An 18152-nucleotide genomic window follows, 5' to 3' on the forward strand; every position below is an offset into this window, starting at 1 on the left:
TGGCTTTTCGACACACGTTTTGGGTGATTGATTAGGAATGCCTTGGGACCGCTTGGTCACCACTGTCTCACAGTGTTATGTAAGTAGCCCACAGCTCTGAGCCTCTATAAGTAATTAGGGCAAGGCCGGTTTTTTACTATGGAGCTAGGTCGTTCACCTACTTCACTGTGTAAACTAGGCTATCTCTCAGGCAGCAGACGTTGTAGGGTAAACACTGCAGATTAGATTCCAACATCTGGCCAGCATTACTGGGATAGTGATATTTCTACTTGGTGCAGCGAGTTTGAAAAGGTTTGACTTCCTGTTGCCCTCTCCTCGTTCTGTCCCCTGTAGTATCTTGGCCCAGTTAAAATACCTTAAGCGTTGAGGAATAATTCCCTGTCAAACGTTTTCCTTAGGTAAGGGATAGAGGTTGACCAGTTATGATTTTTCAACACCGATACCGATTTATTGGAGGACCAAAAAAAAGTCGATACAGATTAATCGGCCATTTTTTATATATATATTTGTAATAATGACAATTACAACAATACTGAATGAACAATGAACACTTTTATTATTTTAACTTAATATAATACATAAATACAATTCTATTTAGTCTCTAATAAGTAATGAAACATGTTCAATTTGGTTTAAATAATGCAAAAACACAGTGTTGGAGAAGAAAGTAAAAGTGCAATATGTGCCATGTAAAAGAAAAAGCTAATATTTAAGTTTCTTGCTGAGAACACGAGAACATGTGAAAGCTGGTGGTTCAATATTCCCAGTTAAGAAGTCTTAGGTTATAGTTATAATAGGAATTATGAAGCATCGACTATTTCTCTCTATACCATTTGTATTTCATAGACCTTTGACTATTGGATGTTCTTATAGGCACTATAGTATTGCCAGCCTAATCTCAGGAGTTGATAGGCTTGAAGTCATAAACAGCGCTGTGTTTCAAGCATTGCGAAGAGCTGCTGGCAAACGCAGTAAAGTGCTGTTTGAATGAATGCTTACGAGCCTGCTGCTGCCTTCCACCGCTCAGTCCGACTACTCTATCAAATATCAAATCATACACTTAATTATAGTATAATAACACACAGAAATACGAGCCTTTGGGGATTAATATGATCAAATCCGGGAACATTTCGAAAAAAAATGGTTATTTTTTCGGTGAAATACGGAATCGTTCCGTTCCGCAACCCTAAGTCTAAATATTGCTGTTACATTACACAACCTTCAATGTTATACTAGTTAACCTAGTAATATCATCAACCATGTGTAGTTAACTAGTGATTATGTGAAGATTGATTGTTTTTTATAAGATAAGTTTAATGCTAGCTAGCGCCTTACCGTGGCTCCTTGCAGACACAAGGTCCTTCTGACGCTGCTCTCTAGTAACAGGTGGTCAGCCTGCCACGCAGTTTCCTCGTGGATTGCAATGTAATTGTCCATAATTGGTGTCCAAAAAGGCCCATTACCGAGTGTTATGAAATCGGCCCTAATTAATCGGCCATGCTGATTAATCGGCCGGCTTCTAGTAAAGGGCATAATTAAGGGTTTTTACTGTAGTTTGAATGCATGTATGGCAAAAAGCCTCAACTTACTAAGCAGGCAGCCTGATTCACTGACTGAAGGTCTCGTCAAACAAAGAGATTCCATTTATTTTGGGAGATCACAAAATAAAGCTATGACGTTCAAGAGAGGAGAAGCAAATAGTTTCAGATGATAACGAAACAGGTTTGAGCAAGCCGGGTTTGTCGGGCCAGACCTCACTACTCACAGGATTTCATCTTGAGAAAGAGGTCAAGGCGTTAAGGGTAGTTCTGTGTGTGGGGACCAGTGGACTCAATAGGCTGAGTGAATGAGAAGCAGATGTCATCTATTTCTTTTCAAAGGGGTTAACAAAGTTGTCTGCTGAGAGGGAGGATTGGAGGGGGGGGTGAAGAATTAAGGTGGGAGGAAAAGCTTTTCCTCTGGTTAGGAAATTTAGACTGATAGAAAGTAGATTTAGCAGCGGAGACCGAGGAAGAGAAGGTAGAGAGGAGGAAGTGAAAGGATGATGGGTCCTCCGGATGTTAGAGTTAGTTGGGTTTTCCTTCATTTTCACTCAGCTGCCCTCAGCCCTCTTCTGTAAGCTCCCAATGAGTCATTCAGCCATGGGGCAGGAGTGGAGTGCCAAGCCGACCGGGAAGAAAGGGGAGAATGTGTGAGTCATAGGACGTGGAAAGGCAGGAGAGTATGGCTGAAAGAGGCAGAGTCAGGAGACAGGAGGGAGAAGGATTTAGCAGAAGGCAGAGATGATAGGAGAGAGAGATCGAAGACTAAATGGCTAGGGTTGGAGGAAAGGGAGAAAGAAAAGGAAACAAAGTAGTGATCAGAGACCTGGAGGGGGGCTGCAGGGAGATTAGTAGAATAGAGACCTGGAGGGGGGCTGCAGGGAGATTAGTAGAATAGAGACCTGGAGGGGGGCTGCAGGGAGATTAGTAGAATAGAGACCTGGAGGGGGGCTGCAGGGAGATTAGTAGAATAGAGACCTGGAGGGGGGCTGCAGGGAGATTAGTAGAATAGAGACCTGGAGGGGGGCTGCAGGGAGATTAGTAGAATAGAGACCTGGAGGGGGGCTGCAGGGAGATTAGTAGAATAGAGACCTGGAGGGGGGCTGCAGTGAGATTAGTAGAATAGAGACCTGGAGGGGGGCTGCAGTGAGATTAGTAGAATAGAGACCTGGAGGGGGGTTGCAGTGAGATTAGTAGAATAGAGACCTGGAGGGGGGCTGCAGGGAGATTAGTAGAATAGAGACCTGGAGGGGGGCTGCAGTGAGATTAGTAGAACAGAGACCTGGAGGGGGGCTACAGTGAGATTAGTAGAATAGAGACCTGGAGGGGGGTTGCAGTGAGATTAGTAGAATAGAGACCTGGAGGGGGGCTGCAGTGAGATTAGTAGAATAGAGACCTGGAGGGGGGCTGCAGTAAGATTAGTAGAATAGAGACCTGGAGGGGGGCTACAGTGAGATTAGTAGAATAGAGACCTGGAGGGGGGCTGCAGTGAGATTAGTAGAATAGAGACCTGGAGGGGGGCTGCAGTGAGATTAGTAGAATAGAGACCTGGTTAAGGGGTTACAGTGAGATTAGTAGAATAGAGACCTGGAGGGGGGTTACAGTGAGATTAGTAGAATAGAGACCTGGAGGGGGGCTACAGTGAGATTAGTAGAATAGAGACCTGGTTAAGGGGTTACAGTGAGATTAGTAGGAGAACAGCCTCTAGTAAAGATGAGGTCCAGCATATTGTCTGCCTTGTGAGTGGGAGGGGACTGGGAATGAGTGAGGTCAAAATAGGCAAGGAGGGGAATGAAAAAGTTGAAAATAATTGAATCGAATATAGACGTCAGGAGGTTGAAGTAGCCCAGTACGAAGAGCGTTGAGCCATGATATTATACTGAACAAAAATATAAACGCAACATGTAAAGCGTTAAAAGATCTGACATTTTCCATCCGCACAAAAAGCTTCATTCTCTGTTTGTGCGCAATTTTGTTTACATCCCTGTCAGTGAGTATTTAAACTTTGCCAAGATAATCCTTCCACCTGACAGGTGTGGCATACCAAGGGCACAATAAAAGGCCACTCTAAAATGTGCAGTTTTGTCACACAGCACAATGCCACACCTGTCTCAAGTTTTGAGGGAGTGTGCAATTGGCATGCTGACTGCAGCAATGTCCACCTGAGCTGTTGCCAGATACTTTTATTTTCTCTACCATAAGCCGCCTCCAACGTCGTTTTAGAGAATTCGTCAGTATGTCCAACTGCCCTCACAACCGCAGACCAAGTGTAACCATGACAACCCAGTACCTCCACATCCATCTTCTTCACCTGCGGGATCGTCTGAGACCAGCCACCCGGACATCTGATGAAACTGTGGGTTTGCACAACCAAAGAATTTATGAACAAACTGTCAGAAACCGTCTCAGGGAAGTTCATCTGCTCGTCGTCCACACCAGGGTCTTTTCCTGACTGCAGTTCGGCACCGTAACTGACTTCAGTGGCCAGATGTTCACCTTCGCTGACCACTGGTACGCTGGAGAAGTGTCCTCTTCACGAATGAAACCCGGTTTCAACTGTCCCGGTTAGACGGTGTGTGTGGCGTTGTGTGGACGAGCGGTTTGCTAATGTCAACGTTGTGAACAGTGCCCCATGGTGGGGTGGGGGTATGGACATGCATAAGCTACGGACAATGAACACACTTGCATTTTATCGATGGCAATTTGAATGTACAGAGACACCGTGACGAGATCCTGAGACCCATTTACGTGCCATTCATCCACCGCCATCACCTCAGGTTTCAGCATGATGATGCACGGCCCCATGTCGCAAGGATCTGTACACAATTCCTGGAACATGAAAATGTCCCAGTTCTTCCATGGCCTGTATACTCACCAGACATGTCACCCATTCAGCCTCTTTGGGATGCTCTGGATCGATGTGTACGACAGCGTGTTCCAGTTCCCGCCAATATCCAGCAACTTCACACAGCCATTGAAGAGGAGTGGGTCAACATTCCACAGGCCACAATCAACAGCCTGATCAACTCTATGCGAAGGAGATGTGTCGTGCCTTCATGAGGCAAATGGTGGTCACACCAGATACTGACTGGTTTTCTGATCCACACCCCTACCTTTTTATTTTATAAATGTATCTCTGACCAACAGATGCGTGCGTATCTGTATTCACAGTCATATGAAATCCATAAATTAGGGCCTAGTGAATTTATTTAAATTGACTGATTTCCTGATATGAAGTGTAACTCAGGAAAGTCTTTGACATTGTTGAATGTTACGTTTATATTTTTATTCAGTATAGCTTATCAAGGTCAAGCTCATTTAAGGGAACTCTTTAAAGGCACCTGGTGGGTTGAAAGTTGACCATGTTAATTTTGAGTGGACAAGGGAACAGTGACAACATGGAATTCCAATCAGGAGCTGGACAGGTAAGTGAGGGAGAATATAGAAAATCTCCAGTCAGGAGAAATGAGTAGCCCTGTGCCATCACCACGACGACCAGATGCTCTCGGACTATGAGGGAAAAAACGCAGTCAGATGAAGAGAGAGCAGCTGGAGTAGCAGTGTTCTCTGGGAGGATCCATGTCTCCGTCAGGGACAAGAAGTCTACTGACTGAAGGGCAGCGTAGGCTGAGATTTAACCCAGCGTTCCCAGCCACAGATCAGCAGTTCCAAACGCTGCCGGAGACTCAGAATTCCACATGGGTTGTGCCCAGACGGTACACTAATTTACACTAAATTAGAAAGCCACGGGTAGGGGAGCGTCTGTAAAAGCCTGTAGGGAGTAAGGCTTTACAGAGTAAACCTCATAGCGAACACTGCAGAAAATCTCCTTACAATTAGCCTAATATTTTTTTGCTTGGTGCAGGGAGTTTGAAAGAGTTTGACTTCCTCTGTCGTCTTCTCTTTCTTGTCCTATCGAAGACTATGTGAGGGAATGGAATAGCTTCCTGTAGCCTTGAAGCTCTGCTCTGAGCAGCATTTGCTTTCACAGAGGAAATTGTGTCTCCCCTCTTTGTCATGCAACCCTGATCTATGTAGCGCTGCCAACCCGGAAAAACACATTTCATATGTCACATTCATATTTCACATTCTGTCTTCATATAGGCTGTGTTCCAAATGTCATACTATTTACTGTACAGTGCACTACTTGTGACGAGGACCCATAGGAAATAGTATCCTATTTGGAACACAAGCGATGAGAAGCCAGAAATGACATTTTTCGGGGTTGTTTGGGACATAGCCAAGGTCAAGCCCACTGTATGGCGGATGCGTAGTCAGGTCAGCCCTGTATAGGTCGGCTCAACAGTGTGTAAAGGGTAATAAAGTGTCACACCACAGCGGTTCTGAGCAGGATCATGATGGCTCTGTTCTGGTTGGGACTGGCAGCAGCAGAGTTCAGGTCGTCTGCTCATCCAGCCCGTCCAGTATACATCCGTTTGGCTCAGCAGTGTGTAAAGGGTAATAGTGTGAACAAGGTCCGGGTCAGACAGACCTATACAGACAGACCTATACAAACAGACAGACCTATACAGACAGACGGACCTATACAGACAGACGGACGTATACAGACAGACAGACGTATACAGACAGACAGACGTATACAGACAGACCTATACAGACAGACAGACCTATACAGAAAGACGGACCTATACAGACAGACAGACCTATACAGACAGACAGACAGACCTAGACAGACAGACCTAGACAGACAGACCTAGACAGACAGACCTACAGACAGACAGACAGACCTAGACAGACAGACAGACCTATACAGACAGACAGACAGACAGACAGACAGACCTATACAGACAGACAGACAGACCTATACAGACAGACAGACCTATACAGACAGACAGACCTGTACAGACAGACAGACCCTACTCCACCCTACTCTTACTGGTTAAATATGCTGCTGACTGGTTGAGTGTTGCTGGACTGGTTGAGTGTTGTTGGACTGGTTGAGTGTTGTTGGACTGGTTATTTATACTGCTGACTGGTTGAGTGTTGTTGGACAGGTTGAGTGTTGCTGGACTGGTTATTTATACTGCTGACTGGTTGAGTGTTGCTGGACTGGTTATTTATACTGCTGACTGGTTGAGTGTTGTTGGACTGGTTGAGTGTTGCTGGACTGGTTATATATACTGCTGACTGGTTGAGTGTTGCTGGACTGGTTATTTATACTGCTGGCTGGTTGAGTGTTGCTGGACTGGTTATTTATACTGCTGACTGGTTGAGTGTTGCTGGACTGGTTATTTATACTGCTGACTGGTTGAGTGTTGCTGGACTGGTTATTTATACTGCTGACTGGTTGAGTGTTGCTGGACTGTAGTCATTCCTTTGCTCCTCAGACCCAAATGATTCGGACTCCCTTGGCTGAGTGGGTTGGCCCTAATGATGATGGTAACAACCTACCTCCACTTGATTTAACTGGTAGCATTTTACACTTTGATGGCTCGGGCCTACTCTACAGTCTACAAGCCATGTCTCAGGGCTAAGTAACTGTGGATGTTTTAAACCACCCGAGACTAGACCTGCGTCTTAAATGGCTCACCGTTCCTCCATATGCATTCTGAAAGTGTTCAGACCAAGACTTTTAACTCATTTTATTTTAGTTTACGTTAGTCTTATTCTAAAATGGATCAAATGTGTTTTTCTCCTCATACATCTACACACAATACCCCATAATGACAAAGTGAAAACAGTTTTTTAGGAAATGTTTGCAAATTTATTTATTTTTTAAATTAAAATGTATTTACATATGTCAGACCCTTTTCTATGAGACTCGAAATTGAGCTCAGGTGCATCTTGTTTCCATTGATCATCTTTGATGTTTCTACAACTTGATTGGAGTCCACCTGTGTTAAATTCAATTGATTGGACATGATTTGGAAAGGCACACACCTGTCTATATAAGGTCCCACAGTTGACAGTGCATGTCAGATCAAATCAAGCCATGAGGTGGAAGGAATTGTCCGTAGAGCTCTGACACATGATTAGGTCGAGGCACATTCTTAAATGAAAGCTGTTTGGAACCACCAAGACTCTTCCTAGAGCTGGCCGCCCAGCCAAACCGACCAATGGGGTTAGAAGGGCCTTGGTCAGAGAGGTGACCAAGAACCCGTTGGTTCCTCCAGAGTTCCTCTGTGGAGATGGGAGAACCTTTCAGAAGGACAACCATCGCTGCAGCTCACCACCGATCAGGCCTTTCTGGTAGAGTGGCCAGATAGAAGCCACTCCTGAGTAAAAGGCACATGACAGCCCGCTTGCAGTTTGCCAAAAGGCACCTAAAGACTCTCAGACCATGAGAGACAAGATTATCTGGTTTGGTGAAAGCAAGATTGAACTATTTTGCCTGAATGCCAAGCGTCATGTCTGGATGAAACCTGGTGAAGCATGGTGGTGGCAGCATCATGCTGTGGGGATGTTTTTCAGTGACATGGAGACTAGTCAGGATCAAGGGAAAGATGAACGGAGTGAAGTACAGAGAGATCCTTGATGAAAACCTGCTCCATAACGCTCAGGACCTCAGACTGGGGCGAAGGTTCACCTTCTAACAGGATAACGACCCTATGCACACAGCCAAGGCAATGCAGGAGGGGCTTCCGGACAATTCTCTGAATTTCCTTGAGTGGCCCAGCCAGAGCCCGGACTTGAACCCGATTGAACATCTCTGGAGAGACCTAAAAATAGCTATGCAGCGATGCTCCCCATCCAACCTGACAGAGCTTGAGATGATTTGCAGAGAAGTATCGGAGAAAGTCCCCAATTACAGGTGTGCCAAGCTTGTAGCGTCATACCCAAGAAGACTCGAGGCTCGATTGCTGCTAAAGGTGCTTCAACAAAGTACTGAGTAAAGTGTCTGAATACTTATGTAGATGTGATATTTCCAAAAAACAGTTTTTGGTTTGTCATTAGGGGGGGGGGGGGGGGGGTGTAGATTGAGGGGAGGGAATTTAATCAATTTTAGAATAAGGCTGTAATGTACCAACATTTTGAAAAAGTCAAGGGGTCTGAATACTTTCCGAATGTGCTGTAGTGCCCTTACTGGTCAACCATGGTGCAGAAGGTGCACTATATATGGGAAGTAGACAGACAGGTTTGTTGGCCAGCTCAGTGCATAGTAGTAGTAGTAGTAGTAGTAGTAGTAGTAGTAGTAGTAGTAGTATTAGTAGTAGCAGCAGTAGTAGTAGTACTAGTAGTAGCAGCAGTAGTACTAGTAGCAGCAGCAGTAGTACTAGTAGCAGTAGTACTAGTAGCAGCAGTAGTAGTAGCAGCAGCAATAGTAGTAGTAGTAGTAGTAGTAGCAATAGTAGTACAAGTAGTAGTAGTAGCAGCAGTAGCAGTAGTAGTAGCAGCAGTAGTAGTAGTAGCAGCAGTAGTAGTAGTAGTAGTAGTAGTAGTAGTAGTAGTAGTAGCAGTAGTAGTACTAGTAGCAGCAGCAGTAGTAATAGTAGTAGTAGTAGTAGTAGCAGTAGTAGCAGCAGTAGTAGTAGTAGCAGCAGCAGTAGTAGTAGTAGTAGCAGTAGTAGTAGTAGCAGCAGTAGTAGTAGTAGTAGCTAGTAGCAGCAGTAGTAGTAGTAGCAGCAGTAGTACTAGTAGTAGCAGCAGTAGTACTAGTAGTAGCAGCAGTAGTAGTAGTAGTAGCAGTAGTAGTAGTAGCAGTAGTAGTAGTAGCAGCAGTACTAGTAGTAGCAGCAGTAGTACTAGTAGTAGCAGCAGTAGTACTAGTAGTAGCAGCAGTAGTAGCTAGTAGTAGCAGGAGTAGTAGCTAGTAGTAGCTAGTAGTACTAGTAGTAGCAGTAGTACTAGTAGTAGTAGCAGCAGTAGTAGCAGTAGTAGTAGCAGCAGTAGTAGTAGTGGCAGCAGCAGCAGTAGTTGTAGTAGTAGCAGCAGTAGTAGTAGTAGCAGCAGTAGTAGTAGTAGTAGTAGTGGTAGCAGCAGTATTACTAGTAGCAGTAGTAGCAGTAGTAGCAGCAGTAGTACTAGTAGTAGTAGTAGTGGCAGCAGCAGTAGTTGTAGTAGTAGCAGCAGCAGTAGTAGCAGTAGTACTAGTAGTAGCAGCAGCAGTAGTAGCAGCAGTAGTAGTAGTGGCAGCAGCAGTAGTTGTAGTAGTAGTAGTAGTAGTAGCAGTAGTTGTTGTAGTAGTAGTAGCAGCAGCAGTATTGGTAGTAGCAGTAGTAGTAGTAGTAGCAGCAGCAGTAGTAGTAGTGGCAGTAGTAGTAGTAGTAGCAGTAGTAGTAGCAACAGTAGTAGTAGTAGTAGTGGCAGTAGTAGTAGCAGCAGTAGTAGTAGTAGTAGTACTAGTAGTAGTGGCAGCAGCAGTAGTTGTAGCAGGAGTAGTAGTAGCAGCAGCAGTAGTAGTAGTAGTAGTAGTAGTGTAGTAGTAGTAGTAGTAGCAGCAGCAGCAGTCTGTAATGAGGTGTAGTTGTTACTGTATGCTCTGAGTGCCTCTGTCTCAGCAGCAGTCTCCTAATCGTGTCGTTTGAGAAGCAGCCGGTGACTTCTAAAAGTCTCTGATCAGATGAAGATAGACCAGATGTTTGTGTTGTGGCAGACGGTTGAGGTTTGCTGCCGCGTAGGCCATTTCCTCTCAGTACAGCTCTGAGTCTGTGTTGCTCTGGCTCACTACAGTGGGCGTAGCTGCTGCTCCTGCTGTGGCTGGCTGGGGCTTAGCAGTAAACAGGAGTCGGTGGGGGGTGGGGAGGGGGCTGAGACTACAGCAGAGGAAGTAGCAGCACATTACTGCAGCAAGGCACTGCTCCACCTAGTGGGAAAGGGCACCTCAAACATATTACATGTTGAGAAACCTTCAAAGTCAGATAGAAATGAATTATATAGAACAGACAGGCCTCTCTGACTTGTAGAGAAAGTGATCATGGTAGCTCTTTTCTATCTGCAACATTCTGTGTGCTTTAGATAGAATTCAAAGAACTGTGTGATTCTAGGAACTGTTATGCTGGTTACTGGCCCACCGCTCTAACCACTAGGCTAACTGCTGGTTACTGGCCCACCGCTCTAACCACCAGGCTACCTGTTGGTTACTGGCCCACCGCTCTAACCACTAGGCTACCTGCTGGTCACTGGCCCACCGCTCTAACCACCAGGCTACCTGTTGGTTACTGGCCCAACGCTCTAACCACTAGGCTACCTGTTGGTTACTGGCCCATCGCTCTAACCACTAGGCTACCTGCTGGTTACTGGCCCACCGCTCTAACCACTAGGCTACCTGCTGGTTACTGGCCCAACGCTCTAACCACTAGGCTACCTGTTGGTTACTGGCCCACCGCTCTAACCACTAGGCTACCTGCTGGTTACTGGCCCACCGCTCTAACCACCAGGCTACCTGTTGGTTACTGGCCCAACGCTCTAACCACTAGGCTACCTGCTGGTTACTGGCCCACCGCTCTAACCACTAGGCTACCTGTTGGTTACTGGCCCACCGCTCTAACCACTAGGCTACCTGCTGGTTACTGGCCCACCGCTCTAACCACCAGGCTACCTGTTGGTTACTGGCCCAACGCTCTAACCACTAGGCTACCTGTTGGTTACTGGCCCAACGCTCTAACCAATAGGCTACCTGTTGGTTACTGGCCCAACGCTCTAACCACTAGGCTGCCTGTTGGTTACTGGCCCAACGCTCTAACCACTAGGCTACCTGTTGGTTACTGGCCCAATGCTCTAACCACTAGGCTACCTGTTGGTTACTGGCCCAACGCTCTAACCATTAGGCTACCTGTTGGTTACTGGCCCAACGCTCTAACCACTAGGCTACCTGTTGGTTACTGGCCCAATGCTCTAACCATTAGGCTACCTGTTGGTTACTGGCCCAAAGCTCTAACCATTAGGCTACCTGTTGGTTACTGGCCCAACGCTCTAACCATTAGGCTACCTGTTGGTTACTGGCCCAACGCTCTAACCACTAGGCTACCTGTTGGTTACTGGCCCAACGCTCTAACCACCAGGCTACCTGTTGGTTACTGGCCCAACGCTCTAACCACTAGGCTACCTGTTGGTTACTGGCCCAAAGCTTTAACCATTAGGCTACCTGTTGATTACTGGCCCAACGCTCTAACCATTAGGCTACCTGTTGGTTACTGGCCCAACGCTCTAACCACTAGGCTACCTGTTGGTTATTGGCCCAACGCTCTAACCACTAGGCTACCTGTTGGTTACTGGCCCAACGCTCTAACCACTAGGCTACCTGTTGGTTACTGGCCCAACGCTCTAACCGCCAGGCTACCTGTTGGTTACTGGCCCAACACTCTAACCACCAGGCTACCTGTTGGTTACTGGCCCAACACTCTAACCACCAGGCTACCTTTTTGTTACTGGCCCACCGCTCTAACCACTAGGCTACCTGTTGGTTACTGGCCCAACGCTCTAACCACTAGGCTACCTGTTGGTTACTGGCCCAACGCTCTAACCACTAGGCTACCTGTTGGTTACTGGCCCAACGCTCTAACCACCAGGCTACCTGTTGGTTACTGGCCCAACGCTCTAACCACCAGGCTACCTGTTGGTTACTGGCCCACCGCTCTAACCACCAGGCTACCTGTTGGTTACTGGCCCACCGCTCTAACCACCAGGCTACCTGCTGGTTACTGGCCCAACGCTCTAACCACTAGGCTACCTGCTGGTTACTGGCCCAACGCTCTAACCACTAGGCTACCTGTTGGTTACTGGCCCAACGCTCTAACCACCAGGCTACCTGTTGGTTACTGGCCCAACGCTCTAACCACTAGGCTACCTGTTGGTTACTGGCCCAACGCTCTAACCACTAGGCTACCTGTTGGTTACTGGCCCAACGCTCTAACCACCAGGCTACCTGTTGGTTACTGGCCCAACGCTCTAACCACCAGGCTACCTGTTGGTTACTGGCCCACCGCTCTAACCACCAGGCTACCTGTTGGTTACTGGCCCACCGCTCTAACCACCAGGCTACCTGTTGGTTACTGGCCCAACGCTCTAACCACTAGGCTACCTGTTGGTTACTGGCCCAACGCTCTAACCACTAGGCTACCTGCTGGTTACTGGCCCAACGCTCTAACCACTAGGCTACCTGTTGGTTACTGGCCCAACGCTCTAACCACCAGGCTACCTGTTGGTTACTGGCCCAACGCTCTAACCACTAGGCTACCTGTTGGTTACTGGCCCAACGCTCTAACCACCAGGCTACCTGTTGGTTACTGGCACAACGCTCTAACCACTAGGCTACCTGTTGGTTACTGGCCCAACGCTCTAACCACTAGGCTACCTGTTGGTTACTGGCCCAACGCTCTAACCACCAGGCTACCTGTTGGTTACTGGCCCAACGCTCTAACCACCAGGCTACCTGTTGGTTACTGGCCCACCGCTCTAACCACCAGGCTACCTGTTGGTTACTGGCCCACCGCTCTAACCACCAGGCTACCTGCTGGTTACTGGCCCAACGCTCTAACCACTAGGCTACCTGCTGGTTACTGGCCCAACGCTCTAACCACTAGGCTACCTGTTGGTTACTGGCCCAACGCTCTAACCACCAGGCTACCTGTTGGTTACTGGCCCAACGCTCTAACCACCAGGCTACCTGTTGGTTACTGGCCCAACGCTCTAACCACCAGGCTACCTGTTGGTTACTGGCCCAACGCTCTAACCACCAGGCTACCTGTTGGTTACTGGCCCACCGCTCTAACCACCAGGCTACCTGCTGACATCAGGTATGGTGATCCTACCACTGGACTGGTGTGGGGGCCATAGAAGAAATGGTTGAACCACAGTTTATATGTTTGTTCTTTGGATCTTAAAGGAAAATGTATTTCAGAAAAAGGAAACTCACCCAAGCACACAGGTATTGTTGTAAGCTCCAGAGTAAATGTAGTGGATCTGATCTCAACTGTAGGAAGTGTAACAATAGACGTGCCAAAGCCCCTGCCCTGTTTGGAATACGTGTTTGTTTAGCTCACATACAGTATGTTGTTTGTAAACTAATATAACCCTAGGCGTGTTGTGAAAATGTAGAAGGGATGCTTTTCAAGAGCAGAGGGGAGTACATATGTTGAGGTCCCCTGCTGTTACAGTGTTCCAGCTCACAGAAAGTGAGAGGGCCACATGCTTCTAGGTGAGCTGGTCCATAGTTAAGAGACTCTGCTCTGCCTCTGTGGGAATGTTTTCAGAATCCCAGGAGCATCATCAGTGTGTATTTGGAACTTATTGCAAAGTTATTATTTTGTATTCATACAGAAAATCACACTTGTTATTGACTGTCCCTCCTCCTCCCTCTCTCTTCCCTGCTCTCCTCTCTTCCCTGCTCTCCTCTCTTCCCTGCACTCCTCTCTTCCCTGCTCTCCTCTCTTCCCTGCTCTCCTCTCTTCCCTGCTCTCCTCTCTTCCCTGCTCTCCTCTCTTCCCTGCTCTCCTCTCTTCCCTGCTCTCCTCTCTTCCCTGCTCTCCTCTCTTCCCTGCTCTCCTCTCTTCCCTGCTCTCCTCTCTTCCTTGCTCTCCTCTCTTCCTTGCTCTCCTCTCTTCCCTGCTCTCTTCCCTGCTCTCCTCTCTTCCCTCTCCTCTCTTCCCTGCTCTCCTCTCTTCCCTGCTCTCCTCCCTTCCCTGCTCTCCTCCCTCTCTCCTCTCCTCCCTCTCTCCTCTCCTCCCTCTCTCCTCTCTTCCCTCTCCTCTCTTCCCTGCTCTCCTCTCTTCCCTGCTCTCCTCCCTTCCCTGCTCTCCTCCTCTCCTCTCTCCTCTCTTCCCTGCTCTCCTCTTCCCTGCTCTCCTCTCTTCCCTGCTCTCCTCTCTTCCCTGCTCTCCTCCCTTCCCTGCTCTCCTCCCTCTCTCCTCTCTTCCCTGCTCTCCTCTCTTCCCTGCTCTCCTCTCTTCCCTGCTCTCCTCTCTTCCTTGGTCACCTCTCTTCCCTGCTCTCCTCCCTCTCTCCTCTCTTCCCTCTCCTCTCTTCCCTCTCCTCTCCTCTCTCCCTTGCTCTCCTCTCTTCCCTGCTCTCCTCCCTTCCCTGCTCTCCTCCCTCTCTGCTCTCCTCTCTTCCCTGTTCTCCTCTTTTCCCTCTCCTCTCCTCTCTTCCTTGGTCACCTCTCTTCCCTGCTCTCCTCCCTCTCTCCTCTCTTCCCTCTCCTCTCTTCCCTGCTCTCCTCTCTTCCCTGTTCTCCTCTCTTCCCTCTCCTCTCTCCCTTGCTCTCCTCTCTTCCCTGCTCTCCTCTCTTCCCTCTCCTCTTCCCTGCTCTCCTCTCAATGCAGTTCTACCTCCAAGCATGGTGGTGGCGCTGCGTCATGTACAACCCAGGGCAAGGCCGGGACCACCCATAAGGTCTGTCTGGTGTGTTCAGATGAGGCGTCTGGCTGTCACTACGGGGTGCTCACCTGCGGAAGCTGCAAGGTGTTCTTCAAGAGAGCCGTGGAAGGTACAGGGGCAAGGGGTGAGATGCTAGGACAACTCATATGGTCTGGTCCCAGATCTGTTTTTAATATCTTGCCAAGGGGTGAGATGCTAGGACAACTCATATGGTCTGGTCCCAGATCTGTTTTTACGATCTTGCCAAGTTGGCAGAAACGGATCTGGAACTGGGCTACCACTGGTGATGTCATGAAATGATGTGTGGTTTATGTATCATCATACTTGCCTGTGGCAATGACTGAGATGGTAAGACACCTTGTACTGTGGTGTCATGGAACGATGTTTGTTTACGGTAGATACTGACGAGGTAGGATTTGTGTAGGCCAGTGACATAAAATCAATGAGTCTGCTTACAGGGAGGAGGTCAGAGACTTAGCAGTGTGGTGCCAGGACATCAACCTCTCCCTCAACGTCAGTAAGATCAAGGATCTGACACACCCCCCCATGCACATCGACAGGGCTGTTTTTTGAGCAGGTCGATAGCTTTAAGTTCCTTGGCGTCCACATCACGAAGGACTTAACATGGTCCACACGCACCCCCACGGTCGTGAAGAGGGAATGGCAGCGCCTCTTCCCCTTCAACAGGCTGAAAAGATTTGGCATGGGCCCTCAGATCCTCAAAACGTTCTACAGCTGCACCATCGAGAGCGTCTTCACTGGCTGCATCACAGCTTGGTATGGCAATTGCACCGCCCTTGACCGCAAGGCGCAACAGATGTTGATGTGGACAGCCCAGTATAGCCCAGAGCTTCCTGCCATCCAGGAAATGTATCATGTTTTAGTTAACCTTTATTTAACTAGACAAGTCAGTTAAGAAAAAAAACATCTTATTTACAATGACGGAGCGCCGCTCTATGGGACTCCCAATCACGGCCGGTTGTGATACAGCCTGGAATTGAACCAGGTCTGTAGTGACACCTCTAGCACTGAGATGCAGTGCCTTAGACTGCTGCGCCACTCAGGAGCCCCAAAAGGATGGTAAGGGGTGAGATGGTAGGACAACTGATACGGGCACACCTTTGGTACCATGGAATGGTATTCGTTATGCATATCATAAATAATACTGTACTTGTCTGTGCCTGTTATAAAGAAAATGCTAATTTTATTTGCCAGTGGGAGGCTTGCTGATCCAGTATGATGCAAGGGGGAAATGCTGTCAAGAATATAGTACTTTTATTAAATTTTTTTTGTCATTTAAATGATTTTTTTCTTGTCTCTCAGGGCAACACAACTACCTGTGTGCTGGGAGGAACGACTGCATCATCGATAAGATCAGAAGGAAGAACTGTCCAGCCTGCCGCTTCCGCAAGTGTCTCCTGGCAGGGATGAACCTGGAAGGTACACTCTTTTACCTTGTTTTATTGTCTCCTGGCAGGGATGAGCCTGGAAGGTACACTATTTTACCTTGTTTTATTGTCTCATGGCAGGGATGAACCTAGAAGGTACACTATTTTACCTTGTTTTATTGTCTCCTGGCAGGGATGAACCTAGAAGGTACACTTTTTTACCTTGTTTTATTGTCTCCTGGCAGGGATGAGCCTAGAAGGTACACTATTTTACCTTGTTTTATTGTCTCCTGGCAGGGATGAACCTAGAAGGTACACTATTTTACCTTGTTTTATTGTCTCATGGCAGGGATGAACCTAGAAGGTACACTATTTTACCTTGTTTTATTGTCTCCTGGCAGGGATGAACCTAGAAGGTACACTATTTTACCTTGTTTTATTGTCTCCTGGTAGGGATGAACCTGGAAGGTACACTATTTTACCTTGTTTTATTGTCTCATGGCAGGGATGAACCTGGAAGGTACACTCTTTTACCTTGTTTTATTGTCTCCTGGCAGGGATGAACCTGGAAGGTACACTCTTTTACCTTGTTTTATTGTCTCCTGGCAGGGATGAACCTAGAAGGTACACTATTTTACCTTGTTTTATTGTCTCCTGGCAGGGATGAACCTGGAAGGTACACTCTTTTACCTTGTTTTATTGTCTCCTGGCAGGGATGAACCTGGAAGGTACACTATTTTACCTTATTTTATTGTCTCATGGCAGGGATGAACCTAGAAGGTACACTCTTTTACCTTGTTTTATTGTCTCCTGGCAGGGATGAACCTGGAAGGTACACTATTTTACCTTATTTTATTGTCTCATGGCAGGGATGAACCTAGAAGGTACACTCTTTTACCTTGTTTTATTGTCTCCTGGCAGGGATGAACCTGGAAGGTACACTATTTTACCTTATTTTATTGTCTCATGGCAGGGATGAACCTAGAAGGTACACTCTTTTACCTTGTTTCATTGTCTCATGGCAGCGATGATTTTGATTTGTTAGGATCCTCATTAGCCAACCCCGATGGTGACAGCTAGTCTTACTGGGGTCCGACACATAACAAATAATACATTACAGACAAAATACTTTACAATTTACATACACTATATGTTCATGTTTTAAATGTATCTAACAGTTCCACATGTCAGTACATACACACAACAAGTAGATCACATGTCAGTTCATACACACAACAAGTAGATCACATGTCAGTACATACACACAGCAAGTAGATCACATGTCAGTTCATACACACAACAAGTAGATCACATGTCAGTTCATACACACAACAAGTAGATCACATGTCAGTACATACACACAGCAAGTAGATCACATGTCAGTTCATACACACAACCAGTAGGTCACATGTCAGTTCATACACACAACCAGTAGATCACATGTCAGTTCATACACACAACAAGTAGATCACATGTCAGTTCATACACACAACAAGTAGATCACATGTCAGTTCAGACACACAACAAGTAGATCACATGTCAGTTCAGACACACAACAAGTAGATCACATGTCAGTTCAGACACACAACAAGTAGGTCACATGTCAGTTCATACACACAACAAGTAGATCACATGTCAGTTCAGACACACAACAAGTAGATCACATGTCAGTTCAGACACACAACCAGTAGATCACATGTTAGTTCATATACACAGCAAGTAGGTCACATGGTGGAGAGGCGTTGTGCCGTGAGGCGTTGTGCCGTGAGGCGTTGCTTTATTTGTTTTTGAATCCAGGTTTTACTGTTCACTTACGCTGCATGTTTATATGTGTATTAGATGGAAGGGGGTTCCATGCATTCATGGTTCTGTTTAATACTGTACCTTTTCTTGAATTTGTCCTGGACCTGGGGACTGTGAAAAAACTCCTGGTGGCATGTCTGGTGGG

At 47.1% G+C, this 18152-nt stretch overlaps 1 protein-coding gene across 2 annotated transcripts in view; it reads left to right on the top strand.

Moving 5' to 3' along the window:
* Positions 1-18152, top strand: part of LOC139366530 (nuclear receptor subfamily 3, group C, member 1 (glucocorticoid receptor)) — a 63293-nt gene that overhangs the window by 31454 nt on the left and 13687 nt on the right. The window contains exons 4-5 of one of the 2 annotated variants that reach the window (XM_071104135.1): positions 14762-14940; positions 16140-16256. In XM_071104135.1, coding sequence (XP_070960236.1) covers positions 14762-14940; positions 16140-16256 — 296 coding nt within the window. The remainder of the gene's footprint in view (positions 1-14761; positions 14941-16139; positions 16257-18152) is intronic. The other variant, XM_071104136.1, reaches the window with a different exon arrangement.

Source organism: Oncorhynchus clarkii, chromosome 14 (genome assembly GCF_045791955.1).
Source record: "Oncorhynchus clarkii lewisi isolate Uvic-CL-2024 chromosome 14, UVic_Ocla_1.0, whole genome shotgun sequence".
NCBI classification, from domain to species: Eukaryota; Metazoa; Chordata; class Actinopteri; order Salmoniformes; family Salmonidae; genus Oncorhynchus; species Oncorhynchus clarkii.